This window comes from Xenopus laevis, chromosome 7L (genome assembly GCF_017654675.1).
Source record: "Xenopus laevis strain J_2021 chromosome 7L, Xenopus_laevis_v10.1, whole genome shotgun sequence".
Taxonomy (NCBI): domain Eukaryota; kingdom Metazoa; phylum Chordata; class Amphibia; order Anura; family Pipidae; genus Xenopus; species Xenopus laevis.
This window is the reverse complement of record NC_054383.1, coordinates 66,518,345-66,533,835: the sequence shown is the minus strand read 5'-3', so window position 1 is coordinate 66,533,835 and position 15,491 is coordinate 66,518,345. Positions and strand designations below refer to the sequence as shown.

Here is a 15,491-nt window from a genome sequence, read left to right as displayed (position 1 = left end):
ACAGTGATGATATATTATCATTTTAAAGGATAACTATGTTTGTTCTGTGTTTTTTAGCAAGCCCATATCTATGCTCTGAAGGGCAGCCATTAAGGAGATACAGTTTGCTTTTCTAAAATCCAGTCTTTATTGCCCTATATTTGTTTATTGCACCAGAGATCACATGAGGATCACTATTACCCAGGGGTGTAATTACCTGCACATTCACTATACGTTCTGGGTCATTTGAGATCACTAGATCCAGTATAGCATGGTTTCTGGTTGTCTCCTCAACAACCTGTGCCATAAAATTGTCATGCAACAAGTTTATAAACTTGTTCCCATTAACTGTACTTGCAGTACTTTGCTCCAGTCAATATCTGGGTGTTATATGATGCTTTATAAATACAGTATATTTATCTATAGATTACAAAATCACACACTGATTTCAAGCTCGAGCTTCAGAGGTAAAAATAAAACTTCAGAGAAGCATGCTTGCTAATGCACTGGTTGTACCTTTATTGTTAGATTTTTATCACTAACAAGTTTTCAGTGGTGCAAGTTCACCATACACAGAGTTAAATATATTTGCATTGCACATCTAGGCTATACAGCAAATGAATCAGAATTATTACAAATACATGAGATATTTACATTTTGTATACTCGAGTTGACACACCTGATTATATTTACAAAATAAAACATGGAAATGAGAGATAAAATGGGCATTTGTTTTCATAATAACTCAGCATTTATTAGTTACATTTTTAGAATTAATCATGTTTCTCACTTTTCTCAAGTATGGAAGTCATAGTGTTTTTTTAGTCCATGGTGTCTCAAAGTAGTCTTCCATAACATTGAACAATTCCCTGACACATGAGACATTATTCAGTTAGCAGTCTAGGTGACGGTTGATAAAGACTTCAGTTATTTAAGTCAATCTGTGAGTATATAATTGAATCTATTAACTTCTTTAACCAAAGTAATATATTTTATCAGTTGAATGAGGTTACAGAAATAGCCCATACATTAAAAACAAAAAATCGCTGCTGCATCTTGCTTAGTGTAACAGGGATTTATGTAAACATATTAAAACATTTTGCAACAAACAAAAACATTCAGCTCTTGCAAGAACAATTTTTTAGGAATGTTACCATCTGAATATCACTTTGGTCCACTTTTAAGCATTGCAAGATGCAAAAAGCATATTTAGTCTTCGGATATGTAAACATAACTTATTTAATGACTGCATGGTGTCAGAGGTGTGCATTTAATTGTACAAAGCAAAAATGGTATTCAGCTTAAAATAATTGCAAAATCCTACAAGAATGTATGAACAAAACTAGTCTATAACTTAAGTAAACATAATATATTTAAAATGTCTCCTTCACTTTTGTTATATTTTCTCAGATGCAGCATCTAAAAATTTCAAGAATGTTCATAGCCTCTTCCCTGCTGGAATGGTTTGCTAAAAACATCTAAAATATTAGTAAGGGATCAAAATAAATATTAAATCGCTGGTCTACAAAGAGCTAATAAAACAGTAATGGCAAAGGAAACTGTTGATATGCCAAAATACAAGTTTTTGTTGGTTACCCCTGTTTGGCCAACACTGACACTAAATAATTGCATATCCAGGGTCAGACTGGGCCACCAGGAAAAAACCCAGTGGGCTCCACCAACCCAGCCTGCCTGCCTCCTGACCTCCCACCCCTGGTCCCAATCACAGCTCCAAGGAGAGAAGGTATGTGACATGCGGAGTGAGGGGGCCATAGGGCAGTGGGCCTGGGGTGGACCCCGATGCAGGAGCCCGGTGGGCCCAGGACCCCCAAAGTCTGACGCTAGTGTATGGGTGTACCCAACACTAGGGTTAAAATTATTGTACAACCGAAATAGGAATTGTTCATAATAACGCTTCAGAGGAAATGTAATTTTAGCATATGAGCTTTACTTGTCTTTAAGCTTAATGTTTAATTTAACTTGCATATCATTTAATGTGTTTTAATTCTGTTATAACAACCTAAAAATACTGTAAGGCCTGAAGTGAGCATGACTTGCAGTGCTGTCTACCTGCATTTAAAAATTGTTTTATGTTGGTGAACTTTGATACCTTTCTTCTTGGAGCTGATAACTCAGTGTCATTCACTAAAAATTAAACAGCTAAACAATACCATCAACATGCAGAACTATTGTTTATACTTTAGTATAGACACAGACAGACATTGTATTATGGTTATTTAAAAACATGTAGTTGTACACTCAGTCCCAAAACAAAAATATAGTTAATCATGCCAACAAATTATGTAAACAAGAAAGCACTAATATGGTTACATTCCAGATGTAAACAGCTTGATAGTGCTTTTCAATAATTGAAAACACCAAACTCACACCCAATATATTGTAAAATACATTCAAGTGAATCATATAGAGGCAACAAAGAATGGGATCTGGGAACATACAGTGATTACAAATCATGGGCTGCTTTGTAGGCCAGCTCATAAAAGATGAGGCACCCCAGATTAGGAATTGCACTAAATCCAGACTTTACTTCAGTATTTAGCAGGATCTCAGCATTTTTTGGGCTGGGCTAAATATTAAGGGACTAATTTCAAGATGTCTTTTTTCTGCAAGTGCAAAAATGCAATCGCAAATATACTTGAGTTTGATTTTTTTAATTTGAATAGTTGTGATTAAAGAAAAATAAATCCAGAATATTTGCATGAAAAAACTTGTGCTGATGTTCTATAGGTAAATAAAGTAAATAGGGATTGCAAGCAACTTTGTTTTTTACAAAACAGTTGAGCTTTTCAGCCTAATTTAAAATATATGGAACAGTAATTTTGTTTTGTAAGCAACTTTTTTTTACAAAAAATGTAATCACAATAATTGCATCTGCAAATGAGAACCTGTAATTTCCTTAAGTGTCTTAGTGTTAAGCAAAAGCAAATCAGAACCCTTTAAGTCGTGTGACTTGAAAGGTCTGGCCAACTGTATATGAGAATTCTTTTTCACGTGATGTATCTTCTGCTATTCATGAACTTTGAATTTCATAGATATTGGATTAGATTACGTATCCTGTCTTTTGTGGAAGATTCATTATTTGAACAAGTTCTGGATTTGGTGCAGAACATTGCTAGGTTTAGAGACAAGGTTCCATGTCCTGGGTCTAAGGCTTAGAAAGGCACTCACTGACCCCCCTGGACTTTTTTATTTCAATGGCGGTTGACTTAGAACATTATTTCAATGTTCTAAGTATCTCATTTTTATTTCAATGTCAGTTGACTTAGAACATTATTTCAATGTTCTAGGTATCTCTTTAAGAAAGTTAAAGGGGACCTATCAACCTAAGAAATAATTCCAAATTCTATTTTATCATGTTAGTTGAGAAAAATAATTTTTACTTACACAATATAAGTTATTTAAATCTTCTGTTGGAATTCACAATTAGAGCATACAGGCAGCAGCCATTTTGTGAAAACTGTTATCCAGCAAGCTTTGCATCATGCCAAAATCTCATGTATGCACCAGAAAGCAGGACCTAATGCCCATAACCAGGCACAGGCTACACAGTAACAGACAGTGAAGAGGTAGCAGCATGTCAGGAGTGCAGTGACATCTAGGAAGTTCAGAAATTAGAGTAATTGCTGTGCCCCAGGTATGGAGGCGGGGAAGCCAAATATGTCTGACAGATGAGATTTTTAACAGGTATGGATTTTTTTTTTTTACATTTTTTATTTGTGTTTCGTGTTTAATTTCAAAGTTACTTTATTAAGGGCTTTTTGTTTCTTGACGACCTGACACAAAATCAAATTATGGTAGTTATATCTGAAAAAGATAGCATTTCACACAGTGTTATCCAGTTCAGTTTAATTATGCCTGAACTTGTGAAGAATGAATTGTGTATCAGTAAATCAGTGCCCTAGTGTAGTGACCATAATTATTTCAGTAGTTTTGTTTCAAATAACAGATATGAGCAAATTATGTTAAATCGGCAGACTGTATTTTCTGCAGTTTGTAAAATGTAATATTTTCCCAACTGTCTGTACATCATTTACCAATAAAATCAATTAGACGGCTGACAAATTCAGCTTTCAGGAATTGTAGAACAAATGACTTTGGTTTTTTTGTGCATGGCAGCAATCCAATTTTACGTCTCTGAATTTTATGTTTTCCCAGCATTCATGGTTTCCTGTAATACACCATTGTTTGAATTAAAAATACACAAGAAATTATTTCCCACAGTTATTGCAATATACTGAGAAAGGGTAAATCTTGAGTGTAATTAGTAGCAACTGATATTTCTGGCCATTGCCTCGTGCTCAGTGAGTTAGTTGGCCCACGGCATGAGAGCTCCATAAAAGCATCTCAGAGCTGGCTGGCTGTGAGTGCAGGATTGGACAGAATTCAGCTGCTTTATGCACTGCAATAACTTTGAGATGGTATTGTGCCAATTCTGTTCAGAAACAAGCTTTGAATATATCTTTAATGGAAACTACAAACATATGTGAAACCAGATTTGATACCTACAATCAGTAAAATACAGAGGGGACAAATTTATCAAAACAAATTGTGTGCATGGAAAATGTTATGGAGTGCTTTTTTACATTTTCAAATATATATAATTTGTCACTTTAATTTGTCAAGCATAGTATTAGAGTTGAATTGACTTAAGTGGTAAAGTCTGCCACATATCAGTGTAATTAGGAGTCTTAGGGGTTTGGGGGGCCAATCTGCATTAGTGTAATTATGAGCATATGTTTCTCCAATGTAATCTTCGATTTTGGGCAATTACTGATGGAAATGAAATGCTAACTTTTCAGCCAATATTCGCCTGACCTGCACTATCACTCGCAAGGCCCAATTAACAACGTAGGGGGCAATGGTGAGTGTTGCGCCAACTGCCCCACTGAGACTTCAAAACACTGACAATCTCCCCATGTACAATGGTCATTATAACTCTCCTGGAGAAGGCCATTATTATACTAAATTTAATTTATTTTATTATAAACCAAACAAAATATTTACTCTCCTCCGGTGAAGCCCAAATGATAAAAAAAATTAAGTCAACGTAACTCCAATGCTGACTCCTTGTAAGATAACTATCAGACTCACAGGAGGGCATGGAGGCAAGTATAGAAAATTATAGAGTACAAGGAGATCAGCAGTGCAAGGCAAAATATTACTGTAGAATCAGTCACACACTAAAAGATGCTTGGGAAACCCCTACTGTATGAATATCATGTTACATTAATTTAATACAAATAAAGTAAGTTTAGTGCATGTTTTACACAGAAGTAGTTATTATGTAACTGTGCTGTGGCTGAACGGGGGAGCTTTTGCAGGCAGCAGCATGATTCCACCTGCTACAAACATAAGATGGCAAATGTCTATTAATCCTCTATTTGATGCTGATTTGCTTTCTTTACTTTTAAAGGAATGTGTCATAACATTAAATGTATTTTATAGGTGAACTTGCTAAACTTCAGGGTTGCACATGTAAAACAATTTGGGTCAGATCCTTACTGTTAATTTTACTGTTAATTACTGTTGTTAAACTCATGGATTTTTGCAGCATTTTTAGTTAGACGAGAGCCCGATATCTCGGCCTTACAGCAATGCGCGACTTTCAAAGTAGCAATCATATTTAAAGGAGCATTTAGCTGCTTTCAGCTGAATTTCAGTGACCCTGGCAGCAAATAAGCCAATGCCATAACAGAACCAAATACCATTTACCTGTAGTCTCCTTTAGATTCTAAATAAAATGATTCTAGATTTTCAGAAGTACCCATTATCTGGGTTATTTGTTCTGATGCCCTTCCTTTGCAATGCATCCAAAAACATGCACACAAATCCATGAGCATTTAAGCAAACACTACATGAAAACATATTGGAATGCACATCCAGTCTGAACAGCTACTGAAGTATATGGCTGCCGTACATAGCCACAAATCTCAGCAAGAGCAGGAAAGTTCAGAGAGATGCAAAGAGTAAAACATAAATCATAGTGTAATGCCCTAAATTCTCCAACCTCAGCCTACTGTAGGAAATCTCAGCCTTGGTATTCACAGTGCAGGCCCAGGCATGACAAGTGCCATGGCTCGAGAAGAGACTACGCTCCACTAGAGGTGATAGCAGCATATCTAGGAAAACTGTAGTTAAAGAGCTGATTTAAGGAGCGTAAGAGTTTTCAGTTAAATTAGACATACACCCACAAATTAGAAAAACAAAACAAATAAAAAAAAGAACAAAGCATTTCTGACAGATGCATTACACTATGGACACTAGAAACAGCTGGAAAAGAAAGCACATGTCCAGAAGCCAAGAAGATTCTCAGTATTGTTTCTCTCTGCTCTTTCTTACATATATTTGTCCACATGCTGCAAGGTGGAGAATGTTTTAGCGCAGAAGGAAAGAGGAGCTGGGGTCAAGCCACAGGTTTACAGACAAGAAACTCTCAATTATCACAAGGTTGGGAAAGACAAACCATGTCAGTACTTCAAGGAAAGAGAACGACGCCTTGCCAGTTTTGACCTGCAGAAACACAAAGTACGATCAAGATACTTAAAAATACTAAATCACAGTAAAAAATTGACATTGCCACGTTCTAAAAAGTCAAGTTACTTTAGTATAAAGAAATATATTTATCTTTATATCCTTTTTTTGGAAAGATACAAATCTGTAAGGTGCACTATTAATTTTTTTATAAATAATTTATCATCTGACAACATCACTGAAATTGTAAAGTAAGGATGCATGAGTTTCCAGAGTATTAGGTTTAGAGGAAAACCTAATAGAGCAGATAATGGATTAATGTGTAAGCATCTTTTTTTTCAGGCATCCCTGCACTAACTTATGGGTTACACATGGCATGTGAAAAATCACTGGTCATCTGTAACACAGGTCAACAATGATTTCACATGCACCATGGGCCATGCATAATGACCCCCCCCCTCTCCTCTCCGAGGCCTCCCCTGGTTGCAGGGTCTGAGACCACATGATGTAGATAACTGAATGTAGATTTGTTAAAGAGCAATGCTGAAAAGTGCACAAGAAAATAAAAAATAGGAAGAGCATGAATCTCAATAAGGTTAGATGATGTAAAAAAAAGAAAAGGGTCTGAAAAAGGTGAAAGAATAGTGAGGCCAGGATGTCGAGAGACATACCCCATAAAAAGCAAATGAAGAAGAGAATTTGAAGTGGTTGTGTACTGGAAGAATGCTACAGAAAGATGCTACAGAAAGTTGTATAGTGTGTTAGTCTAGATCACATGGGGAGCCTATCCTCTGCATTCCATTACCTGAATGTATGGACAGGCACAGGATCAACCTGTTAGCGCACACACACAGAACAGATTTCAGTGCAAAAATGTATACTTTAGAATTTCTGTGACAAAATACGCTGAGTGTGCCCTGACTGGCTGATTCCATGCCAGTGCACACACATTCAGGCTATGGAAAGAAATGGGTTGACTTTTCTCCACTTGTGTACTGTATACAGTATATACAGTATTTATTTGCCAACAGAGAAACTAACCATATATTTATTTGCCAACAGAGAAACTAACCAATAAGCCATTAGCCTAAGAGCTGGAATACATAGATGTAAATGGGGAAAATACGTATAAACAGTGAGTGGTAGGGCTACGGAAGAAACTACACTGTTATATATCACCCAAGGTAGACGTGTTGATACAGGCAGCTTCTAATTGCCAGTACATTACATGTTTGATAAGTAAAGCCCCCTTTGAAAGCCCTAATGTTGCAAAGTTGCTTTGACCATTCCAGTCATTCTGTCACTGCTCCAGCTACAACTGAATATCAGGCTCCCTATTGATTGCACATGAACAGAGACGTGCACTCTCTGCACCAAAAGAGACTCAAGTGATCTCTTAGAGTTCTTTGGGGCTTCTATTTGCATGCATGAAGCATGATATTTATATAGGGCCCTGTATAAATTAAGTGCAAAGATGGACGCTGCTAGTGTCAGACTGGGGGCCCACCCAAAAACCTTAGACCAGGGGCCCACCTCCTCACTCAACCTCTATTCTCCTAGTCTCATTTCTTTACATAATATAATCTATTATTCCATCTATTTAGCCTCTTTTTTTTCATAGAAATAGGAAATGACCATGAAATAGCATGGCACAAGGGCCCACTTACACCTGGGCCTACTGGGAGTTTTCCTGGTATCCCGGTGGGCCAGTCCGACACTGGACGCTGCTGTATACCCTGTTTGGTGCCAAAATACTGCCAGTTGCCAAAAACTACTTGGTCAACAAATAATTGAACAGCTTGCATGTTTTTCCAGCATACAGTCATTTACAGTATCTCTAGCTGGGAAATATTGGTTTGCATTGTATCAAAGTTGTGTAAAGTCTTAATTTTAACCCATGAGACCCAGCTTGTTGTACACTTACCTTATTGTGCCAGCAAGCAGAGGATTAAAGGCATACAACCAATCATTCATATCTTTATCATTAACAGCCTGCAGAAGGATCCCTCGGTACATTGTGCATACAGCAAATATGTTTGGGCCCTGACAAAAAAAAATACAACAGAAAGAAACAATTAATAAGTGATAAATTCTTATTTGTACATTTGTAAATTACTGCTAGTAAAGTACTTTATAGTATTTGTATTAGGAATGGATTTGTGAAATAAAAATGTTAGGGGCCAAGCTCCATGAAATGAATTTATGTTGATCATATACTACTAGCCATGCAGACATTTTAACTATAGGAGGCTAACTCTGGTGTAAACCCCTCCAGAAACTTATTTCCCCCTTTCTAAATGATATACTCAGTCCCTAATATCAGTGTCACATTTTAGTAGGGGGATACATTATTCTCTACATAATACACAAAATGACATTTGACAAAAAGTCATGTGACAGAAATAATAGCGTTGTATAAATATAAAACAATGACACTAAAATATATTTTACAAGTTATTCTACTGTAAATATTTATGAGATAGACAGCACCCAGCTTAACATTCGGAATTTCATTGTGCATGTATGCTTGGTGTTCTACGCTGTTTAGTAATGTACTGAAGAGAAGGGCTCAGTGGGGACAGCATTTTCTTGACCCTGCTTTCATCGAAGTTTTGTATAACTCAAAATTCCAAGCTTATTTAAAAGCTCACATATTACTATGAAAATTAATAAAGACTGCACAAACCTTAACCATGGCTTGCTGATCTTCACTGTACTCCACCTGTGCAGTGGATAAGTTAATGAGGCCCCTCTCTACTGGGTCCTTGTCACTGTTGTAGATGAAGACATATGGACGGCGCACAACAACAAAATGCTTGACCCAGGAATGAGACAGAGGTTCTTTGAAGTTCAAGTAACCTTTCTTTGAGACCACAGATCTAGGAATAAATTGGTCAAGAGCAATAGGTGAGTTATTTGTATAGGTAAACCTAGTTAAATAACTACATTCTGCATCGAAGTTTATTTCTGTAGTAGGTATGAAACAAAATTGGGATATTTTACTGGTAACAGGTAGTAAGTAGTAATAATCCTGATCTGTAAATAGTGACTAAAATATGTTTTTAAATAGGTTTGTATGTTTTAAAATTATGAATACCTAATATAAACCTTTTGTTGTTGTTAAATACCTCAACCAGTAATTAACATTTCACACGCAAGAAAGAAAACTCTGAAATGTTCCACAGTGACCTTAAGGGCATGAGGAAATATTATTCATCCCATTTGAAAACTGATAAATTAAAAGAATGCCAACTACTCTAGGAAGTATACAGTAAATTATTGCTACTCCCCTTATATTAGCAGCATGCACAGATATGTTTTGACTGGCTCTACTGTCCCTAAACACGATTAAAGGAGGCTTACGCCAATTGGGAATGTTGACATATGCTCATTTGCACAGTTAACAAGAGGCCACTCAAATGAATTTAGTTAAACAGAAATTTTATGTTTAAAGTTTTTAAATGGGTTGTTTTTTACCCTGGGCGAATCTCTTCAATATCTGGTACAAGATTTAGAAACTCATTCTTCCCTGCACGAGCCAAAAATGACCTTTCCACGGCTGGTACCAAATGGAACTGCTCAAATTCTGTGCAAGGGCTGGAGGCACGTGAATTTGCTTCAGGGGTCCTGCATTAAAAAATAATACTTAGAAGCATATACAAAAAAATGAATATTTGTATGTTCTGATCACTAGTCTTTCACTTACTTCTGATCCACAGAGCTGCATCGAGAATCTGCTAGTGATGGACAAGTTGATGAAGGAGTGAGAGTAGCACTGCTAAAGCTGGACACAGAGGGATCCCTTCCAATTGGCGAGATATCGGACAACTAAAATTTGAAATTTTTTTTAATTGTAATGTTTTTTTTTACTGTGACACATTTAAACAGATACTTTCAGTTAAATTTGAACATGTCAATATAGTGGGGGAGAAATGGTGGTGTAAATTAAAGATTCATTGCTCACTTATACATGGGTACTGGCCCTTATTTAATATCAATACTAGAAAAGCGGTGATCAGGATCTGTACCTTAGACAGTAGATACATGCCTGGGGAGGGCAAAAATAGAGGGACAGATTGGGGTGGGGCAGGGAAGAGTACTCAATGTGTGGATTCCAGTGGTAATGCGCTGTTTTGATTGCTCAAACTTGCACTTTAATACTGAAGTTATTCCTGCTGTCTCACATTTTGTTGCACATGGTAGAAAAAAAGTTAACTCCAGAAACACTGTACAGCTTTAAATGGACAATTTTAAAACATTCTCTTTATACTATATAGTTATGTCTAAAGGGTATGTTCCTATTCAGAGAACAAGTTAACCAAGTCAAAACCAAGTACCCTAGGGATAAAATAGTTTTGATTTAAGAGCGATACAAATGTCACAAGGGAAGAGATAAATGCAAGAACATAGTTCAAAACCTTATACATGCTGATATTTACAGTACAATATAGAATGCGATTATGAGCAAACATATTTACATATGTAGGTTAGGGTTAAAACAATAGCTATAGGCTTATTTTTACCTAAGGTTTTTCTGCAAAATAGTTATTGCTACAAAAATAATAATTTGTGAAGTTTTATTACTGTAGCAATGACTTCTGTTAAAATGCTTATCTCCATGGGCGAATCGCCTAATGTCCCATAACTAGATGGTAGTAATGCCTGAATATTTTCTCGGTACTTCTGTAGGTAGCACAGACTATTGTAAATGTTAATATTCATACTCAAGTGCTGTATATAAATGAAATTCCCACTGGAGTAGTTCACATGTGGCAGCAAAACAAACAAGTACTGGGTATTGCAGGTGGTGGAAACGACTTTGCAACAAAAATAATTTCTCAAGTTATTTTTACACCATCCAAATAAATAGATCCACACCAAAATCATGAATCGCACTCAAATTGCACTGTTTCCCATTGACAAAAAAATGTTGCCTTGTGAAATAATGTTGCTTCCCTTAAGGACACCAAAATCATTGCAAAAAATTGCACCTAACAAACGTCAATAGAAAAACTTTCCTGTACCATATCTGGTTACAGAGGGTAGTAACTCCAAAAAAAAATAAAAGTATTCTTTTCAACTGCATCTTAGCTGGAGTTACTACAATTGCGTACAATTTAACTATCTTGCTCAGTAACTATGACAACAACAGTTGCTGAGTGCTGTAGATTGTACTAAGAGTTTCACACTACTGTGTTTTAAACAGCTATTAAACACAAATTATAAAAATTATGTGCCTGAACCTACATTTTTTGGTTACCCTCCTTTTTTGCTCCCACAACTTGAATGCGATTTACAATACTAATGGCTCTTTGCATAAGTACAGAAGGAAAATAATGAAATATATATTTTCCAGGTGTAGCATAATAATTTAAGAATGAGTCAGTGATTTGCAGTGAAATCAGTAGAAGCGCATGGATAGCTTGCAGAGGGAGGGATGGTCAGATATAGTATCTCATACAATATCATTATATTATAGAGCAGAATCCAACATACCTTACAGTCACTGATACTGTTACACACCTGGGTAAGCTCTTGGTTAAATGTGTGAGTCAGAAGTCGCAAACACTAAAAAGTAGATCATAAAATAATAGAGATTTAGTTTTAGCTAAAAACTATTACAGTGGTAATTTTCATTAATATTAACTGAATACCTTGGTTGCTAGCTCTTTCTCACGGTCCACAAGACTCTCAACATCAGTGGAGTCATATCCACTGCTTTCACTAGGTGTGATGGCACTTTCAAAAGTTGTGGTGGATATCTGCGACGAAATACTGGTCGATGTGCTGAGGGTGCCACTGCTCAAGCTTGGAGAGAGAGATTCACTTAGGGACTTAGGTATACTGTCACCTAGTTTATCTCTAAGTAAAAGGAGGTGCCTTGTTTTCTCAACCTGAAATACAAAGCGCTTGTTTAATAGTCTATACAAGCAAATGTAAAAGCTAGGACAGTTTTAATGCTTTAAGATACCCTTCAAATGAAGCCACACAAATGGCCCGGTTCTATAAGGTATGTATCTGTGAAAACATTTATAAATGTTATAACTGGTAACTGTATGTGTTGTGGGGACCCCAAAGCAGGTTTGATGCATTGACTTGGGTCATATACCAAACTTTTTGCTGGAAGTGGCAGATTTTAGGGTTATAATAATGGCTACAGACTGAACAAAATTCAGCCAAAAGGTGAAATCCAAATGCAAACTTTTTATTTATGTGTGACGAGCTCAGAACTAAAACAAACTTAACATGTGTAATATGTAGAAATTCTGCTACTATATAGCCATGCTTAGGTGTCTAACCTTTTCTTGCAGTACCTAGTCTAAATCCTTAAGAGCTGTCATGCATTCAAACACTTTTTTCAGTTCAGTTGTTTTCAGATTGTTCACCAGAAATAAAGACTTTCTTCAATTGCTTTCTGTATTTTATTTTTGAACGATTTTCCAAAATTGAAGTCTAATGTTCCTGTGTCTGATGTTTCAGTATGGCAGCTCAGTAATCCTGGTGCAGATTCTGAACTGTTAAACTTTACTTCATTAGTTGATACATTTCTCAGCAGCATCTATTGCATATTAGCAACTCTTGTATCAATTATAACAGCTGCCTTTAATTAAATATATGGATTCTGCTTAGCAAGGCCAAGGCAAGAAATGAAAAAACTAATTTATAGAGTCGGTGACCCCCCCCCCCCTCCCAGAACTGCTTTAGAATGAAATAAGAACGTGAAAAATAGAGTGTTGGAAGGTAAACAACCCGTTTAAAAGAAAAAGAGAATCACTAAATTGCTACATTACAAATTGCTTATTTTTGTTTTACTTTATGCTTGAAACAACTAATACACTAGACCACTGCATCAGCTACTGTCTCCAAAGTGTAATGGCTAGCGTTATTTGCAGTGTTGGTTTTCCCCAAATATATAACCTGATAGTAGATGTACCAAAGGGCTGATCTTATCAAAAGCATGATGTTTCAAAATAGCTACAAATTTTGAAACTTAGGGCTGCTGCTTACAAGAAAGCACATAACACTACTAAATAGGTTAAAAGAACACATAGGACATTTTAGTTTAGAGCTTTAGTTGCCCTTTAAACTCAGGATTCATCAAAACCTATTTAATCAATATTACTTTTTACCTCATGCAATTGCTCCATCTTTTCTAGTTCCCATTGATGTTCTAGTATTAGACTATCACCTCGAGGTCTCCAGCCTGCAAGATTCTCTTCACCACGGACATATGCCACTGATGTATCGAGAATCTTTCTTTTTCTTCGTTGCATTCCTAGAGGAAATTCAATGTCAGTGAACACTACAAGACTATTAGTGTAGCAGAACATATGGACAAATTACTGAGAATGCAAAGGAAGTTCAACTGCCTGCGGGGTACCAGTGACAAAAGATGAAAAAGATGAAAAATCATCTTAGTGTTTGGCAGTGTTTGGTGTTAGAATTTTACTCATGCTATGTATTTTGATGCAGAGGAACTACCCAACACTAATGCCACAGAACGTTGAATTTATGTCCTGTGGATTAGAGTGCCACGGCACCACTGTTCCTCTACAGCAGTGATCCCCAACCAGTAGCTCGTGGAAATGATTTAATTGCATTTTTAGACATTTTAGTTAATTTTTAATACATTTTTTAGGGGTGGGCTATTATTCACAAATCTTTTACCAAACATAAAAAACAGGTACTATATGTTGACAGTGCAGTGCTAAAGTGACACCCATGAAAATTCCTTGTCATTTTATTTTAATTTGGGGGACTCTTCCTGCCACAAATTTGGTAATGTTGCATATTGGACATATTACATATTGGTAATGTTGCATACTGGACATCAAACTGTTTTGGAAGCCACTAACTTTGCAATTTGTGGTAGAAAGACATTTACCCATTTGAGACTCAGAATGTCTACTTTCACAAATGTACAGGTACGTATGGTTTACTGGGGTAAACTTACCGATACTTGAATTTTATTCTAGCAATCTTAAGTATGGTATTTGTTGGTGTGGTGCTTTGAAAATTCAGTAGTGTACTGCTGGGGGATTGGACCTATAGTCAGGAATCACTATAAAACTATACTTATTTGAAATATAGTTTTATAGTGCTTGTGGGACATAGTCATTTATAGTCCTATATCTTGTTACATTGCTAGATTTAGAAAGCTTGGGTTGTCCTGAAAACGGTAATATTTATTGCTGTATACATTGAATCTTTATAGAGGAGACCATTTTGTACATACATATTGCTATGTAATATAGAGTTCATATACTGAATAACAGTCCAATCTATGTCATTTGCAATCATAACTGAAATAGTGGTTCACTAAGATATTAAAGCTAAGCAGTACAGGATAAACAACAACATATAATGAGGTCATAAATAGAAGAAGAAGAAGACACCACACACCCACTGGTGGCTCCTTCTTGCCAACTAAAATAAACGCAATCACCAAGAAAGAAATCACTATAGTCACAACAAGTGTTTTCACCACCAGTGGGGAAAGGGTGGAGACAGGAATAGCATCAGCCTGATACTGTGCACATGAGACAAATTTCCGGCCCAAAAGTCACAAGCAGATGCAATTACCAACACTGATAAGAGAGACAGGGCAGCATAGAAAATAATAAAGTTATACTTACCAGGACTGCCTGTATCAGACATTTTGCACAGACTCAACTCATATATTCCAGTTACTCTATTACTGTGGTTAGAAATCAAAGAAAATTTTAAATTAGATTCTGATAACAGGTGAAGAATTCAAAAAACAAAGCAACAAAAAAAACAAAAAAACAAAACAGAATATAAAAACACATACCAGTCAGGGGATTTTGAGTAACCACTGCCAAAGAGACTGCGCAGAGATCGTGGAGGAGATATTTTGGCATCACGGGAGTAAAAGATCATACAGACATCCTTTGTAATAACTGCTGGCTGGATACAGTGATCAAGCTGATAGGCACATAATCATTATATAATTATAATGCATTCATTTGTCCAACAAGCAAGTGATAAACAACAAATGT

General features: G+C 36.2%; 1 protein-coding gene across 4 annotated transcripts in view; it reads right to left on the bottom strand.

The window, feature by feature from the left end:
- Positions 1-474: 474 nt before the first annotated feature.
- Positions 475-15,491, bottom strand: part of kif1b.L (kinesin family member 1B L homeolog) — a 128,858-nt gene continuing 113,841 nt past the window's right edge. For 3 of the 4 annotated variants that reach the window (XM_018225634.2, XM_018225638.2, XM_018225641.2), the window contains 10 exons: positions 15,284-15,417; positions 15,108-15,169; positions 13,602-13,747; positions 12,126-12,365; positions 11,968-12,039; positions 10,178-10,299; positions 9,949-10,098; positions 9,158-9,350; positions 8,396-8,514; positions 475-6,510 (listed from right to left, as the gene is read on the bottom strand). In XM_018225634.2, the coding sequence (XP_018081123.1) occupies positions 6,468-6,510; positions 8,396-8,514; positions 9,158-9,350; positions 9,949-10,098; positions 10,178-10,299; positions 11,968-12,039; positions 12,126-12,365; positions 13,602-13,747; positions 15,108-15,169; positions 15,284-15,417 (1,281 nt within the window). In that variant the 3' untranslated portion in view covers positions 475-6,467. Of the gene's footprint in view, positions 6,511-8,391; positions 8,515-9,157; positions 9,351-9,948; positions 10,099-10,177; positions 10,300-11,967; positions 12,040-12,125; positions 12,366-13,601; positions 13,748-15,107; positions 15,170-15,283; positions 15,418-15,491 lie in introns of those variants that run through there. The other variant, XM_018225639.2, reaches the window with a different exon arrangement.